The 18,108-nt window shown below is 48.6% G+C and overlaps 1 protein-coding gene across 6 annotated transcripts in view; it reads right to left on the bottom strand.

Moving 5' to 3' along the window:
- The window catches only part of DEF6 (DEF6 guanine nucleotide exchange factor), a 35,927-nt gene extending 18,861 nt beyond the window's left edge, over window positions 1-17,066 (bottom strand). The window contains exons 1-3 of one of the 6 annotated variants that reach the window (XM_050953030.1): window positions 16,477-16,559; window positions 14,370-14,435; window positions 41-181 (exon numbers count right to left, since the gene is read on the bottom strand). In XM_050953030.1, the coding sequence (XP_050808987.1) occupies window positions 41-73 (33 nt within the window). In that variant the 5' untranslated portion in view covers window positions 74-181; window positions 14,370-14,435; window positions 16,477-16,559. Of the gene's footprint in view, window positions 1-40; window positions 182-3,434; window positions 3,486-4,879; window positions 4,966-6,936; window positions 7,107-14,369; window positions 14,436-16,120; window positions 16,138-16,476 lie in introns of those variants that run through there. The other 5 variants (XM_050953029.1, XM_050953028.1, XM_050953032.1 and 2 more) reach the window with 5 other exon arrangements.
- Window positions 17,067-18,108: the final 1,042 nt, after the last annotated feature.

Raw genomic sequence — 18,108 nt, 5'->3', positions numbered from 1 at the left:
AACCAAACAGAAGGGGCAAGGAGAAAGTGAAGGAGCTTACCTTATCCAGGATGTATTTGTTGAGGTAAGGCATGTAGCCCTGGCTCGATACTGGCCCATCATCATCATCCCGGAAATGCTCCTCCAGCGCCACTGGGTCATGGGGGATATGAAGCACCGTGTACAGGTTATGAGAAAGCACCTGGCAGAGGAAGAAAAAACAGCTGCACTCTACAGCTTCCAGGCACAGCACTCGTCAACAACGAGCCTACAGCACTCCATAGGATGCACTCTACAGCTTCCAGGCACAGCACTCGTCAACAACGAGCCTACAGCACTCCATAGGCACATATGAACAGTGACATGCAGACACCGACCTAGCTATCCAGGTGTGACTGAGCGCTGTGGTGTATTGGGGAATGTGTTGGAACTGCAAGTTATCATTTTAAGAGTAGGGCGTTTCCTGGTTTGCAGGCTAAGGGGCTCTAGAGATGTGTGCAATCACAGACAGCCTGGTAAGAACCAGCCTAGAACAAAGCAGTATTGGACATCGCTGCCTGAGGGAGCAGCCCGCTTTCTCTCTCTCTGTTTTTAGTCCTTGTGTGCTTTTGTTCTGAATGGTATGAGATAAAGTCATGTTACGTTGCAACTTTCCAACACAAGTATTGATAATTTTATCTAACTTCTCTGTTTATCTGCTGTGAAAACAAGTGTCTCTATTTCATCTAGGCATCCTGATGTCCTAACAATAAGTCAGTGATATGCTAATTGTTTAACAACAGAGTCCCCAAAAGTATCCCAGTTTAGCCTGGGATAAACTCCCACTTTCCAAAGGTAGGTATAGGCTGCAAGGAGCAGAGGAAAGATCCGGGGTATCTCATAGTTTATTTCCCCATGTAAAGCGAATCACATTTTCATAACTATAGTGAAGGATGGAGGCGCAGAACCATAGAGCAAATAAACTGACATTGAGCTGCACTTGGCTGGAGTGGCTTAGAACGTGTCCCTGAAGATACACTGAGCATATTGATAGTGATGATTGATGGGTGTCATTTGAAATGGGGGACCCGGAGTTCCTCCCTTGAGAGTTTTTATTTTGAAATTTGGTTTTGGCCATTCCGAAGGACGGGGGGGAGTATGCTCTTCAGAGATACTTTGATGAGGTTATGCGCTTGCCTAGCAAAGTGAGATCCTGTTCTATCACTGAGACCCTCTTGGTGCTATAATAATACAAATAAATAAAATAATAATAATAATAATAATATCAGAGGGATGGGAAAGGCTGAATCATAATGCTGCTACTCTTAATTTGGTATATGCTGCCTAGATGCTATGGTGATGGGCATGTTAGCAACGCCCAGGTAGACAGACTTTGCAGCAAACATAGGTGAATGCCTCAAAATATATTCTGTGGATGTTAACTGACATAAAACACTTCAATGGCTTTGGGTCTGTTTGCATCTGTTTGTTTTCTGTGAGTGTTCCAACAATCACATTTACCGGCAGGAATACATGCAGAAACGGTGAACTGGAGAATTTCCAATTCACAACCGACACTATTTGCACCACAAGTCATATTCTGATGCAAAAAAAATTGTACTCAACCAATCAGGGTAGGGAAACGTACCAGGTGACTTAGGCCTCCAGTCAAAACTAACCAAAGCAGCTCAGATTCCGAATTTCAAACCTTAAAAAATAACCATACTCAACTGAGCTATAGGATGAGCGTCAGTCACAGGTTCTTTTGTGGGGAACAGAGGCATTTTAGATAATCACATGCCACCTACAGACAACTCGCAGATATCTTTGCCTGATGTTGTGGGACATGCACAGGGTGTGCAGTATGTGGGGGGCCTCATAGAAGGGCTAAGAGCTTTGGATATTAACCGAGGTTGTTAGCCAGCCTGGCAACAGGGATGGGGCAGAGAGTAAGAGAAAGGGACAGATGACCTCCTAAACACAGACCTTTGATGCACAGTTCCCCACTGAGGCCTCAGTGAGTGCCCCACCCTTGGAGAGTAAATTAACTCCATGGTACTCAGTTTCCTGTGCGAGTCTCCCCACTGGTCTAGCTCCCCAGTGCTCCTGCAGTCAGTGAGCAGAGGACGGGTGGGTTTGTTTGCCAAACGGTTTGCAAAGTGGATGCACAGAAACGTTGGTCAGTACTGCTCAGGTGCCAGCAGCCCTGCCTAGAAGGCAGAAGAGCTGAGATTAAAGTGCTGCACAAGAGCCCAGACCATGAGGTGACTCAGTCTGCAGAGCACTGCTGGGGGGGAGGGGACATTTCCAGACCTTGGGGTGGTGACAGACATTGATGTACTGAGAGGGGCTGGCTTAGTTACTTAAGGCCAGATTTTAAAAGGTATTTAGGTGACTCTGGGGGTTTCCGAAGGGCCTGGGCACCTAATCCCCATTGGTTTGAATACTTTTGGAAATCCCACTCGGTGCCTAAGTACCTTACAAATCAGGCCCTGGAGCTGCAGGTTGAGATGCTGGCAGAACAACTCCGCCCATCATTTCACCAAGGAAGGAAACTGAAGACCCTGGAGTGAGGAGAACTGATTCCCAGGTCCACCAGTGACTCACATTGTGGGATCTTGGGAAAATCCCTTCACCATTCTGCCTCAATTTCCCCATCCATGCAACGGGGTTGTATTTATTTGCCTGCCTCCTAGGAAGCTCTTGAGGCTAAATTAATGTTTGTGTGGGAAGTGCTTTGAGTTCCTCATGTGGAAGGTGCTAGGGGAGGGAGATACGGATAGACACTGGGGGTGGGTAGGAATACATCCAATAGTAATATTTATAAGCCATTACTAATATTCAAATATGCCTTTAAAGGCTGAGCAGGCAGGGGAAAAGAGTTAGAGAAAGCAGCCAGGAGAGAGCAAAGCACATGCTTAATGCAGACTGGTCTGAGACCTCACAGCCATCTGAGACAGCTGGGTGAGCATGCTGTGGAAGGGCGTCCCACCAACACGGCACCTGGCCCTTTTGGCAAGGATGGGGCGGCTGCTTGCCCATCTGCAAACGTGGGCATTCACCTCTGTGATCCGGACATCCCTGGCCTGTCTGCTGAGATGGCCACCAGAGACATTAAAGAGCACCAAGGCTGGTGGATACACCATAGGCAACATGGAGGGAGAAGCAGTGACCTCGTTTCACAGTACACTAGCCCTCAGAGACCCTGACTGAGAGCAGGGCCCCACTGTACTAGGTCCTGTACATACACCTAGAAAGAGACCATCCCAAAGAGTTTACAATGAAAACAGACAAGACAAAGGGTGAAGGGAAACTGAAGCACAGAGCAGGGAAGCAACTTTCCCAAGGTCACAGAGCAAGGTCAATGGCAGAGATACAGGCCTCCAGACTCCCAGCCTGGTGCCCTGTCCACTAAATTTGAACATGCTTTCCCATTTACCGGTCCCCTGAGCCATACAGTCCCCCCTTCTACTCACAGGAGCACTGCTCACTCTGTGAAAGCGCAGCTGGTTGGGCACAGTGGATGGAGTTTCACTTTCAAATTGGCTTTGTTTAATAAATTATCAGTCTGAGGTTATACGGGGAGCTCAGCATTTGGAGCCTTTCTTGACCAATCAAATTCTCAGTAACATATTGACTCCACCCAGCTTTTAAGCACAGTATATGTGTGACAGCTACAAGTATTACGCTGATGCATAGGATTATATATTACAAGTACCTGCCACAGCACTCGGCTCAGATCAGCAGCGGAAAAAAAACTTCATTAGCCGCAGTGTCCTAACTAACTCCTAGTTTGGATAATGAGATCCTGGCTTCCTAAAGATCCACCCTTCTCCCGCCTGTTCTAAACTTCCTGGTTGTGTTGCTGTGTGCTGTTACATGGCTGCCACCTCCACCCTAGAGCTAGCTGCATTTTGTTGGTGGTGGTGGAAGCAAAACCTCTTACCTACCCTAGGTGTGTTAGGAGCCTAAATTCACTAATGCCCAGAAAGTACTGTGAAGCCTGCAGATGAAAGGAGCTGGAGGAAGGCAATGAATCCTCACTGATTGTCAGTATTAGAGCTGGGAAACTGCCATGACACGTGCCAAGCCTAAGAGATAAGAACCTGGAGAGATAGGACAAGAGTGTGGTAGAGTGCACATGTACCTGGGTTACTGAGCACGGATGCCTCTGCTTGCATGTGCCCCATATGGTGTCTGTGCACCTAGGCCCATATAGTATCTCTGGTTGTTTGTGGGAAGGGCGATTTGATAACTAACAAGATGGAGGTTGCAATGGCAGTACAGAACCAAGGGCAGAGTCTGGGGCATCACAGCTCCACAGACCCTGGTCTCTGTTGTCCTTCACTGGGATGTGCAAGCTGCAGTATCTGAAGGCTCAAATCTACCTCCAAGAGCAGCTCACTCAGTTCCCCATGTTTCTTTCCCCCCCGCTGCGTTTAAGTCATTTATCAGAACCCTCCATCAAACCACAAGCAGCACGTGACAAGCCCTAGGATCTTCCTCCTCCCTCCCTGAGCAAGGCTCCTACGTTTCTAACCAAGTCTTGTCCCCGTCTGTATGCTGATGCAAAAAGTCATGTCCAACCCAAAGAGCCAAGAGCCTCTGTGACAGTCATGGATGTTTGTAGCTGGACTCGCACCCAGAGGAGAGTCCTAACCCCAACTGTGCAGTCACCAGTTACTCAAGTCTTTTGCAGTTCAGCATCAGCACGCCCAAGGAATTGCTCCATGTACACCCCTCCCCTGGCAAGGGGGCAGGAAAACACTAGCAGGGACAGGAAACTAGGCCCTGTAGGTGGGACATAAACCCTTTGGATATAAATCGTTCCCCTTCCTGCTCTCTATCTAACCCAGGACTGGTTAATGTGCAAGACAATTTGTTCAAGTTATAGAATCACAGAACCTATAAATAGACTTACCGATTGAAGACCTATCAATCACCAATTATATTTCCCTATAGCCCCTCTGCTATAGTGGATGTCAGGGCCGTGAGGGTCAGTTTCCCCTTGGAAAAGAAAATTATTCATGCTTAGTCTGGGTAGTTTCTTTTATTTACACTCTATACACCAGTCCTGGAACAGAAGTGGTCACAAACAGCATACGGGCAGTCCTCTCTTTCTGACATCTCAGCCCAAATACCAAATCAGGAAGCTACTCTGCCCTAAGAATTTAGTAGATCAAGGCATCCAGAAAACACTCCAGCTGTTTGCAAAAGCATCTCCAAAGAACTGTATCATAAAACAACAATACAGCTTTTCTTCCAAGACTGAACACCGCCTGCACACTAAGAAAAACTTGCAAGGCTATGTGTAACAGCACCGTCTCCTGACACCTGCCGTAACAATATTATAGTCCCTGAAAACGTATTATAAAAACTCTTCATGAAAAGTGCCTGCAATCCACAGAAAATTTTGACAATGATTTTTTGTTTTCATCCAAATTTTCTGTAGAACAAAGACAATTTTCCAACCAATTCTCTTTATATCACCTATTCCATAGACCCTCATATACCCTCTCTCCACATTTTATCTGCCTTTTCATCTTCTTACTTCACAAAACCTCGTTGATGCTGTGACTTTCTGGAATGCTAATACAATCCTAACCACTCAACTTCCCACCAGCCCTGAAACACTCATTCCTAGACATGCATCTGACGAAGTGGGTATTCACCCAGGAAAGCTCATGCTCCAATACGTCTGTTAATCTATAAGGTGTCACAGGACTCTTTGCTGCTGACTCCTAGAGACGCTGCTTCCTGGAACAGCAACACAGCAAGGGCAAAAGCACTGGTCAGGTGCTGAGACATCATCCCCTGAAGCACACCTGGCTCCTTCTCCATCAACCCGCAGCATCCATCAGGAAGGTGGGTAGTGATAGAGAGAATGGGGACGAGAAGAGGTGAGTAACCACATTCACTCCTGTAGCAATGTGTGCTGCCCCTTTTGGGATACAGAAAATGGGGTGACAGAGACCTGAGCACAGTGTGAAAGGGGAGAACTAGCCCTCCAAAGCTTGGTTGCTTCTCCAAACTCTTAGGACTTATCTAAGTGCATAATATGTCCTCTGGGGATGCCATACTAGCAAGCCACTGGCCAGGACAGATGTCAATCAGAGAGCAGAACTGTTCTAACAAGTCACATTTCACTAAAAAGGAGGGACAAAGCAGGTCTAGTGCTGAATAGGAGCGAGAGGCAGTGGGGAGTGGAGTGATAGTGACCTGTGCTCCTAGTAGGATTGCCAACCCTCCAGGAATTAGTCTATAATTAAAGATTACGACACGTGATGAAACCTCCGGGAATATGTTCAGCCAAAACTGGCGACCCTAGCTTCGAGGGCAGGAAGGAACAAGAGGAATGTTAACAACACCTTTCATCTGCAGATCTCAAAGCACATTCAAAAACATTAAAGTCCCATCCACTCCACCCCACTGCAAGCTGTCGTCATCCCCTGGTACGACTGGCCAGACTGATTTCCAGAAGGGGCAAGTGACTTGTCCCAGGTCACGTGACACTCAGTGGTCGAGCCAGAAAGAGAACCCAGGAGTCCTCACTCCCTGTTCCCCTGCTCTATGCATTAGATCAGTGTCCTCACTACTGGAATGGCGGCCAGAGCAAGATATTTGCTATGAAAAAATTACTTGCCTATGAGAAATAAGACCCAGAATGTCCTAGACCCCAGGCCTGAGTTCTCATCACCGGCCAACACTCCCTACTGTGGTACCCATGCCCAGCATGCAATGGCAGCTACTGAAAGGAGAAACTTCCCAGCCCCCAAAATGCATACAAGAAAACCAGCACCAGCAGAGCGGGCTCTGAACAACACAGGACCAGTGTGGTACACGCCCAGCCACCTTGGCTGGCGTGGTGGTTTCATGACTCAGTATTTCGAACTTCAATAGCTTGCGATATCCAGAAAAGTGACAACAGGTCTGTGTGGGGCAAAGGTAAATGTGGGTCCGGTATTAGGGACGTCTCACCTAACGAGGGACATTTAGGAACTGCAGATATTCGCATGCAGCTAGGCCATCGTCTGGGAGCCAGTGCAGGATCTCACTAGGGAATTTTAAAAGACTCAAGCGATGGAGCTTCCATCATTTCCCTTGGGAACTTCCACCAACTCAAGGGTCTCGCAGTCAGGGCCGGCTCCAGGGTTTCTGCCGCCCCACGCAGCAAAAAAAAAAAAAAAGAAAAAAGAAAAAAGCCAATCGGCGGCTCTTCAGCGGCAGTTCAATTGTGCCACTCTGTTCTTCGGTGGAAGTTCGGCAGCGGATCCTTCACACCCTTCCTTCCTCTTCAGCGGCAGCTCAAAGAGGAAGAGAGGAACTGAGGGACCCGCCACCGAATTCCCGCCGAAGACCCAGACGTGCCGCCCCAATACCAGACGGGGTGCCGCCCCTTTGTATTGGCCGCCCCAAGCACTTGCTTCTTTAGCTGGTGCCTGGAGCTGGCCCTGCTCACAGTTAAGGAGTCATGCCCTCCTTCTGTCATCCGTATTCAGCCTATAATCTTCCATCGCTCCATTTCATCCCAGTCAGTCACACTCTCTCCCTCCTAGATGTTTACACAGGTCAGCAACTCAGCGTCTGATGCTTTCATCAGGCCGTGGCATTCCTGAAAGCACAGCTCCCTTTGGGAATAGGGCTGTCAGGACATCTGCCCCCTATGGCACTACGTGATGAGCTGGGACGAACAAAATCATTCAGTCCTGCACATGGCAGCAGGTCTGCTCACCCAGTCCCCTAGAAGACATGCTGCTCAGTGGACTAGCTTAGCAACTACAGACATCCCAGGGGTTCATTCCTCTTTTGTTTCCGGTCCAAACACGTGCAGTACTGTTCTGGGAACAGCCCCTCCAAATTCCTGACCAGCCTCCACAGAATCCAGCCCAGGACAGGCATGTACAGGAGTTTGGGAGTGACATGTGGCTACTTCTGTAGCGCAGACAGGATCGATACAGATCGTAATCAGAGACCTGGCTATTAAATCTCAGTGCCTTCATTCACGGAGCTCACTCTATCTTGGGACACGGCGGTGCTCACCTCCACCCTTAAGACACATGCTAATTCCCAACTGGTTAAGTCTGACTTTAATGCCCGCCTGTTTATCTGGATAGATCACAAAAATGCTTCACAATCACTAATTCATGACACCTCTCATACTCCTGCCAAGTGGGTCAGTATCACAAACCCCACTTACACACAGGGGTAAGTCACAACAGAGAGGCAAAGAGACTCGCCCAAGGTCCCAGGGCGAGTCAGTGACAAAGCTGGGGATAGAATCCCTCCTGATTCCCTGCTCGCTGCTCTAGCCACTACCCCAGACCCCTGCTCTGTGTTCCCACTGACATACAGGTGCTAGTTTAGGATTGTTTTAACAAACAAATCCCGCCTCTGTTATCCCAGAGAGATAAAGGCCTGATACTCATTCACACCAAGGCCACTTGACACCACTCTGACACAAATCACACTTATCCTCACTTTAAAGCTGTGTAAAGCAAAGTGACAATGTAAAGCAAAGTGGCCAGTGGAGGATCAGGCCCTAAATCCATCAATATTCTACACTGCTCTGGAAAATCTTCCCCCCAGGGGAACAAGCCGGCTCCCCTTTCTGTTCCACAGGTGCCTCCTCGACCACACAGGACTGGCACTAACACTGCAGGACCACCTCTGGCACCTGGAGGGCTGGAGGTCAGTCAATACCTGCACAGAGGCTGCCCACGTAGGCCAGAATCGTGTGACGCTTTGTGTGAAGTAGACACAGCGAAATGCACCAAGACTTGTTAACCTCATTTGACCTCAGCCCCTCAACAGTCATCAGACGGGCTGCCACCCAGCCAGGTGGGATTCAGAGCAGCGGCACAGCAGTATCAGAGCTAGCTTCCCTCTTTATAACCTTGACACCACCTACTGCCCTATCGGTGCTCGCAGCCTTTGCATGAGACGCAGTAACCAGCACTCTCCGTCATCTCTCCCCCTACAGCCGTTTTCATAGGACAGGCGCTACATCCAGTCCAGCCTCCCAAGGTCCCCGTCCAAGATTTTCCCATCCTCTGCCCCTGCCTTCGCACAGCCCTTTATTCAGGTCCTGGTTATGGAAAGAGGATCCTCTGACACCACTGCCCTGCTCACCCACCTCTGCACAGTTCTTCTTCACACAACGCACTGTCAACCTGTGGAACTCCTTGCCAGGGGATGTTGTGAAGGCCAAAACTATAACAGGGTTCAAAAAAGAACTAGGTAAGTTCTTGGAGGTTCGGTCCATCAACGGCTATTAGCCAAGATGGGCTGGGATGCAACCCCATGCTCCAGGTCTCCCTAGCCTCTGTTTGCCAGAAGCTGGGAGTGGACGACAGGGGATGGATCACTTGATGATTACCTGTTCTGTTCATTCCCTCTGAAGCACTTGACATTGGCCACTATCAGAAGACGGGATACTGGGCTAGAAGGACCATTGATCTGACTCAGTATGGGCATTCTGATGCACAGGCAATAGAAATGCAGACTACGTGCCAGCGTAACCACATCCCTTATCTGCAGCAAGCTGGCCTCCTTTCACCAAGCTGAATGTGGAATTACAATCAGCGTCTGTGGGTGGCTTGAAATGCACACGCTGCAACAGGCGCCAGTGTGAGCCGGGGGTGGAATAGTTAATGCCAACCGAGAATGGCAGCTCCTTTTCCTCTCCCTTGTTGGCTGTGCCTGGGGCAATCCTAGGTTTTGGAATGGATCCTCCAAGCCAGAGACTGGTCTTGCATGTTAAAAGGTGACAATGTTGCCAAACTGGCAGGACTGGGACTGGGAGATTCAAGCAGTGTAGCCCAGAGGGAGGGAGTGTTTCCTAATGGTTATAAAGCCTGAGCCAGGGGTTCTGAGTTTTATTCCTGACTTTGCCACTGACTTCGTGTGTGATCCTGGGAAAAATCATTTCACTGCTCTGTGCCTGGGTTTCCCACCAGCAAAATGAGGTCAGGCTCAGTGAGTGCATGTTTGCAAAGTATCTTGAGATCATCAAGGGAAAGGAACTATGCGATCATCCTCCTCCTCCTCCATGTGGCTGGTTGGGACTGCTGTATCTCCTGTGCCACAGGATGAAGATGGCTCCCCAGGCAACACCAGCAGCAAGCCCGCAATGGACGCACTCTGCCTGCCGTAGGAACAAAACTCTCGGAAGGGGCTAACTGTTGCAGTGTGATCAGATGGGCCAGCAGCTCTCCGGAGAGCTGCCCGGATGCTCTCTCAAGCCCTGTCCATTTCTATTTTCTCCCCAACATGGAATGAACCCCCCTCTTCCAAGGGCTGGGCCTTTCCCATCGCCTGTCTGAGAATCACATTTACTGACCTGTCTCCATCCTTTTCAAAAGCAGGCCAAGCCCATACACTGCCAAACCAGCACCTACCTACGACACACAGCTTCCTCCTGCTGCTGCTTCACGATCTATTATAATGGTGCCCCCTTCACAAAGCAGCCAGGCACCATATCTGCCCATAGTGCAATCTAAGTCCCCAGCAGAGAAGCAAATGTAAAAGGAACTACATGCAAGATTGTTCCCTATCCAGGAAAACACCACACAGAAGGCAGAAAACGTGTCAAAGTTCCCCTTAGAGTTGCCTCTCGCTCATTCTGCTGTGGGCAGACTGATCCCCCACCCCATGAAACTGACATGGGCTTTGTCCCAGAAGACCGGCGGATCTCGCCCCAGAGATGGCTGCATTTGTGATCCCTGCATGTGTCAATCTGTCAAGCACTTTGATCTCTCAGGCTGAAAAGCAACAGAGAAACCTACACTAGTAATTCACCCCCCCCAACACACAGCCCACTCCACACTTCTGCATCACATTCCTTCTTCCCTCCATGGGCCAATCTGCCCTGCAGTCATTTACATTTCAGTCTTCTGTGCTTTTCTGAGATGTGTTCATTCCATCTCTCAGAAGGCTTGCTGCCCTTTACCGGTTCCGTACTGCCAGCCAAGCCAACTGTTGCACTTCCCATTTCAAGCTCTTGGCGCAGATTTTTGTGGAAGTCTACTGTCTAACCTTTTGCCACCTCAACATCACATGATCAGCAATGACACACGGGCCTTAGGCAACATTTTTTCCATCCTTCTTGTAGGAGTTGCAGCTAGACCACATTTCTCTACCACCCCAGAATGCGGAGCTGTACTGAACGCCTCTGCCAACATCAAGAATCGTCTATTGTCCTCCCCCAAGCTTATCATCTTGACAAAGAGCGATATTAATGAGCCTCTTGAAAAACTCTGCAGAGCAGCCTGTTGAGAAACAAAGCTCGGGCTGTATCCCCTATTCTTGGCTTTCCCTCCTCCCTAGTCCTTATAGACTGCTGGCCAAAGCTTAGAAAGTCAGGAAAAATGATTTCTCTTCCTGGTTCTGTCACTGATTCACTACAGGACCTTTTTAATTTTTTCTTTTTTTTAAAAAACTCTTGGCTACACACACAAGTTGTACCAGTTAAGCTAAAATTATTTCTTATTTCTATTACGGGAATGCCAAAGAACCCCAGTTATAGACCAGGACCCCATCACGCTAGGCGCTGTACAAACACAAAACAAAGAGTCTCTGCTCCAAAGAGTGGATAATCCAACTGAGGTCTTGTCTACATACAAAAATTGTACTGCTCTAGCTCTACTGGTACAGTTAAAGTGGGACAGATGCAGGTATATTGGTATAAATGTGTATAGCTGATACCTGTTTGGAAGGGGAATGGAGTATACTGGGATTAGGCACCTTTATACCCATATAACTACACCCACACAAAGGTTATAGAGGCATATCAGTAAAACTGCATGCCCCTAACTGACATAGCTGGTATAAAAATGGGGTAGAGATCAGGTCTCAGTTAAATTGGAACAACCTTCCCCTTTTTCTGCCCCCCTATGGAGCCATACAGGGCTAAACCTCCTCGTGTAGGTTTAGCTTGTACCTGTAAGTTGACCAATGCACACTCAGCTGGAAAAAGCCAGGTGTTTTGAATCAAGTCCCCGCCCCCCACAGATTTTTGTACTGGTTTAACTAAATCAATTTAAAAAACCAACCACCCCACACCTTTAGCTAAACTGGTGCAACTCTGTCTTCACTGCAGAGTTAGTGCAGCTGATCTGCGCTGGGCTCCAAGCACCTCAGCTAGCCTCACCTGGGTGTGAACTACCAACTGCAAACCCCACCTGAGTTACCACGTCCTCACTGGCACTACCCTGCCCTGCGTCCCTCACCAGGACATGTGCTGCAGTAAGCTTAGACACACTGTGATTCCTGTGCAGTGGGTTGTGGGAGAACTCATCCGTCACTCTGGGCACATGGGAGGAATTGTGGGAAGGCACTGGAGGAATATCAGCATTCCAGTGATTTAGCCTGAGTCCTCACTGCAAAGTGGGCCGGCTGCCCATCTGAGTCTAAGTGGAACGTGAGGTCTAACACTCATCCCACACTGGGCTAGCTAGCCCAGGTTAAAAGCACCACTTAACTCAGGTGAGAGATTTTTGTGAGTGGGGGATTGGGGCAATGCCCAATTAAAGAGCCATCGCTTCACCTGTGCAGTGAAGACTGACCGTGTGGTTGTGGGTCAGGCTTTAATCTCTCTGGCTGGGCTTATCAAAGGAGCTGAAAGTAATTGTCACCCAACCTCCTAAGGTTGCTTTGAAAATCCCAGCCCCTGTGGCTCAGTTTCCCCAACTCTAAACTACCAATTCGTGGCACAGCTGACGTTGATGCGGGTTGAAGGTGTCCAGCATCTCTTAGGAGCAAGCCCAAAAGGATATGACCAGAGTCCTAGGATTGGACATAGAAACCTGGCCATATGGAGGAAATGAACCCCAAAGCCAGGAAGACCCCATTTCCAAGCCAGTACTTTGGAGGAGTGCAATAGAGGAAGCTGACTGAATCAAAGCAGAATTGTCCTGCATTCGTTTCCTTTTCCAGGAGGTGTCAGTGAGTCTTTTAATACAAAAATCACACCAAGCCAACTTATGGACCTGACCTGGCTTAGTGCACAGTAGCAAATTTTCTTCAAATGCTTCATGAAGCCACTGACTTGGGGCCTGATTTTCAGAAGCGCTGCAGCCCCAGAACTCCAGCCAAAGCTTACGGGAGCTATTGGTGCTCAGCACTTCTGAAAAGAAGGCCCCTATCATCCCACTGCAGCCGAGTGGACAGAGCACTGGACTGGGACTTGAGAGACCTAGGCTCTATTCCTGGCTCTGCCATTGGCCTGTGTTGGGTGACCTTGGGCAGTTAACTTCCCTGCTCTGTGCCTCAGTTTCCCCATCAACCCATCGTTGTAAAGTGCTTTGAGATCCACTGTTGTAAGAGGCAGGTATTATGAACTAGCCTTTAATCCCCATGGTCTCTCTGCCTTCCCATTTTATAAACCCGGGCTACCTTTGCAATCTCTCAGCTCCTTTCCTGTGGTCTACAAGGGTTTCATAATAGCTGGAAGCCCCTTTATAAACCTGAACTGTTTAAATTCCCAGGCAACACATTTCTTTTCTCCTCTCCTCTCCTTGGGCCATTGGGTTTAGGAGGCAAGAAAATTTTAGCAGAATCACATGCATGAGGGCAACAGGAACATATAACACGTTGCACCTGCAGGGTGTCATCCATCTTGTCTAGGTTCTTACCCCACACCCACACCACCAGTCTGGCTGAGGATCTCAGAGCATTTTGCAAACATTCACTTAGTCTCCACCCAAAGAGACAGGAAATTATACCCCCACTTATACAGATCTGGAGATTGAGGCTCAGGGAGTTTCACTGCCTTGTCCAAAGATCATGCCTGCTCCATGACAGCGCTGGGAACAGAACCCAGATCTCTTGACTCTCAGTTCTTAACCGCAAGACTACCCTTCCTTCCTGCACAGATACATGAACATGCCCCTGTGTTAAGAGAGCTATGCTCAACCAAACAGTTTACCACATCCCCAGCTGCCAGGCCTTGGGGCGGAGGAGAGCAGCGTAAGAGACTACTACATTTCACTGTCCAATTGCTTAAAAACAATGGCTGGGAGTGGCAAAGGAGTTAGGTGCCTGGCTCCCATTAGCTTTCATCTAATCCACCCATACCATAGAGAGTGCGCCTGGGCTGAATCAGGGCCGTTAGTCACTTCAGTCGTTTTAAAGCCTGTTGGGTGCTTTTCTTCCCTGGAACGAGAGCCTTCTTTCAGCAGCATACGAGGCTGAAGGAACGGCATACACCTCCCCATGGCACTTCGCTCTACGACAACACCAGAACAACAGGGGAAGTTCATGATAACGGGGAATCTCTGCTCTGATGCAGTCTCCTCTAACCTCAGCTTTAATGGCTTTGCATTTCTGATATAAATAGCATATAGGAACCAGCAGCAATACAGCAGCAGGCTTGTGTGGGATGGAAACAAATCTAGGCCTAAAGGAGTGGATACCTTGTACCAAGGGAGACTTGATCTTCCCCATCTACAGTCAGGTTGAAAGTCTCAGAGTGGCGAGATCTAGCACGGGACAAAATGAAAACATCCTTTTATAGCACATGGCAACACAGGCATACTATGGCAAGCGCAAATCGGCTGTTGCTCTCGCTGGCCAGCAAATGTTCTCACCCTGTTACTGAAGCTTGTGGGAATAATGGCTTGAGATGCAAAGGCTGGGGGAGGGAAGCCTGGATTCTGCTCTGACAAGGAAATCTGGAAAAATGGCACCATGAGGGTTCCATGATTGTCTCTCAAAGATCAGCTTTGCCCAGTTTACAAGATGGTATTTTGCCTCTTCCTCCCCTTCCAGTGCCCAGCCCTGCATATTCATTCGGGGCTCCGAGAGTCAAGCTGGGCTTTTTCTGCCTTGTGCTTGCCACAAAGACCCAGGTCTTGGTTAACAATTCTCTAGACGATGCATCAGGCTGAAGAGAACTCAGCTCCTGCTTTCTGACTTATGTCAGCTGGGCCCTGCTAACTGGAGTAACAAAGGAACACCAGTGTATTGTTGACACTAAAGCAAAGAGAGAAATCTCTGGATATGCAGGGAGCAGATCTGTGGGGTAATAAGGGGCTTTTGTAACAGTCACTTTCAGAGATCTGCCCCTACTGTGTCATTTGCTCTCCCAGGAGAGGACTGGATCTCTCTTTCTATACAGGGTCTGAGCACACTGACAGCTCTCAACACAGTAACGCAAGGAAATCACAATGCAGCGGTCATCATGGCACGTCACTGTACGTTTTACTCTTCACCCGATTGCAATACCCAACAAAGCTAGCAATCCCAGGTAAACATCGCTTGGCCCACAATTTCCTTAGACAGACATTCCTTTTGGATATTCTTTTAACTGATTTCACAAAGGCCAAAGGTGGACACACATCAGCAAAATTCACACCTAACCAAGTGTCAGATCCGTTTCTTTGAAGCATGTGGAATAGGGCTATTCTGGGCCTGGACTATTCCTCTGCAAAGGCAGCATCACAGCATGAAGAGCCCAAACCCTCATTTGTTTCTCAGCCTGTCCCCAGGCAGAATTCCCATTGAGTTGGCAGAATCTGACCCCGAAAGAACGAGGTAGTTTCCCTGCTGTTCACTTGTTGGGTGAATCGGCCCTAACATGGAGGAGAAAAAGCTGAAAGGAGGGAGTCTCGAGGGTTGTTACTTTCCATGCATGAGTCTGTGGAAATTTCAAAATTCATCACACATACATGCAGCCACTGCCAAGCAGGGCTTCTCCTTCAGGTGCAGTATTTCACATTCCTTTGGGTGCTCACATCGCAGGTTGTGTTCCAGATTACAAAACCTCTGAACAAACCAGTTCTTCCAACCCAAATTCCAGGGCCAGTCTAAATTAGCTGTAACTTTTAAAACAAAACGGGGTGCCCGCTTGGGGAAGAAATCCCGCAATTCTCGTCAGAGTACGAGACAATTGTTTCTACTGTAGGTAGAAAAAACATTTTTTAAAATGAGGCAAGCTGGGTTTTGGATTCTCTATAACTCAGGAGCCTTTTGTGAAGCTTATGGGTGATCAGGATAAAACAAAAAAAAAAAAAAAAAAACCAAAAATGTTTTTTGTCAAAACCCTAAAGAAGCGTTTTTTTTAAAAATGCTCTTCCTTTCAAGAGAGGAGGTGAAATGCAACAGGAAGCAGACAAGTGCGTATCAAAACGAGAAAGAAAAAAAAAAAAGAGTTTGGTTTCCTTACCTGGGGATAAGGTGGGTGAGAAACATTGTGGAGCAGCTTGAATTCGAAGATTTCCACCCCCCAAAAAGGGTTACTTTCAAACTAATCTTTTTGTGAAGACCCCATTGCTTGACCCTTGCTTAGAAGAATGCGAATCAAAGCCCGAGCCTGTTCATAAGCCACGGGACTGGCTATACCGGAGTGCGCAGTGGGTGTTTTTTATTTCTGTTGCAGTCCATTGAGCTGCAAAGCAGCATCCAGCCCTGCCTCGTGCCTCTCAACATGTCTGTGACACCCAAGGGCAAAACAGAGAGCAGATCCAGACTCAGAAACCCCAAGGCCCCTCCCGTTGCTCGGGGGTCTCATTTTGTACTCACTTTCAGCTGGGATTTGGACACTTTGCCACTTTTCTCCACATCCAGGGCGGTGAAGGCGTACCAGATGGATTTTAAAAGCTCTGCTCTCAGGTCCATGGCTAGAGGCGTAGATGACAGAGCCTGCTCTGTCAGCGAGGAGGATCCGGTTTCAGGAAACTGACTCTCTCACTCCAACAGTCCTCAGAAACCTGCAATTAGAATAGAGGAGCAGCAGCGCCACCTACTTGACTACACCTCGGATAGGCCCCATGATGCTGCATCTTGCTGCCTAGATGACAACACTCATCTTTCTGCCCTCCACAGCAGGTATTAGTCCACCGTGCTCGCCTCTGCATTCCCTTTCCTCGTGAGCCCCCTGCCCCCAGATTTTAGGCACAACACACGACTTGGGACTGGATAATACTTAGCACGCACATACTCAAAGCACTGTAAAACACATTGATCTGCTAGCTGGCTCCCTAAAGCCAGCGTGGTTGGTAAGTCACATTGCAATGACCTCACAGTGGGACTCAGACCATCAGCCTCAGCATGTGCTCCCCAGATTCCCAGCACCCATACGTCTGCTGCATGTATTCTGCAGACAACCTCTGCTTCAAAGCACCCGCAAAGGGGGAACTAATGTCATTCGAAGGGCAGACAAATTTTGCTTTTGGCTCAGTTTGGAAATAGGCCCAAGAATCCCAGTTAGTGGGAATTGCCGAGGGGTTGGCAAAGTGTCCCAGCTCTGCAGCAACTCAGCCACGAGACCTAAGGGTTACCCCAAAACCTTTTATCCATGGCAGAGGAAGAAATCCCTCCCCGGCTACTTCAAGAAGTAGCTCCCCATTTGCAGGTTTAAATACAGGGGACAGGTCACCCCAGCACCAGCACAGCCCGGTGCAGTCCAGCAGAACTCAACCCAATAGGAACTTCTGTTAACTCCCATCAGGCACGCGCTCTCTCTCTCTCTCACACGCACACGGGAGGTGACAGAGAAGGGCAGAGGCATCTACCGTCTGATGAGTGGAGTTATAGGCATGTCTCAGAGGAGGCTGTGTGCCTGGCCCTGCCCCCCGCAAGATCTTAATCCTTTTACAGCCTCCGCAGAGATAGAGAGGACCTACTGACAAACAGGACTACGCAAGTCCTACGGGAAGAAAAATGGTTTAATGGCAAGGCACTGGACAGGAACTGAGGAGATCTGGGTTCTACTCCTGGGAATACCCATGGTGAAGATTTCGAAGCCAGCGGCACATGTGCCTTTGTTCATTCACTACTCCTTACTTTTGGGTGGTTTCCTGTGTGATCTTGGACAAGTCAATTCATCTCCTTAAACCTCAGCTCCACTCAGCTGTAAAATAATAATTATCCAGACCTACCTCACAGGGGCGTGGGGAGGATAAATCGACCAATGAGGTGCTCAGACACTACCAACAAGGTCCATGTAAGTTTCTAGATAAACAGAAAATGAATGGGAGTGGGGAAGGTGTCTAGTAACTGACCAGTGAGCACACAAATTGTAACACCTTCAGGCTGAGCCCAGGCTCAGAAAAGGGGAGACAGCCCCCTAGGGAGAGATTCTTTACGTCTACTAGAGGATCTGACTTGATTCAAATGCTAACATTAGCCTGTAAGAGAAATAAGCTCCTGGGA

The sequence above is a fragment of the Gopherus flavomarginatus genome, chromosome 5 (genome assembly GCF_025201925.1).
Source record: "Gopherus flavomarginatus isolate rGopFla2 chromosome 5, rGopFla2.mat.asm, whole genome shotgun sequence".
NCBI lineage: Eukaryota > Metazoa > Chordata > Testudines > Testudinidae > Gopherus > Gopherus flavomarginatus.
Note: the sequence above shows the minus strand (reverse complement) of the source record. Positions and strands in the feature narration are given on the sequence as shown.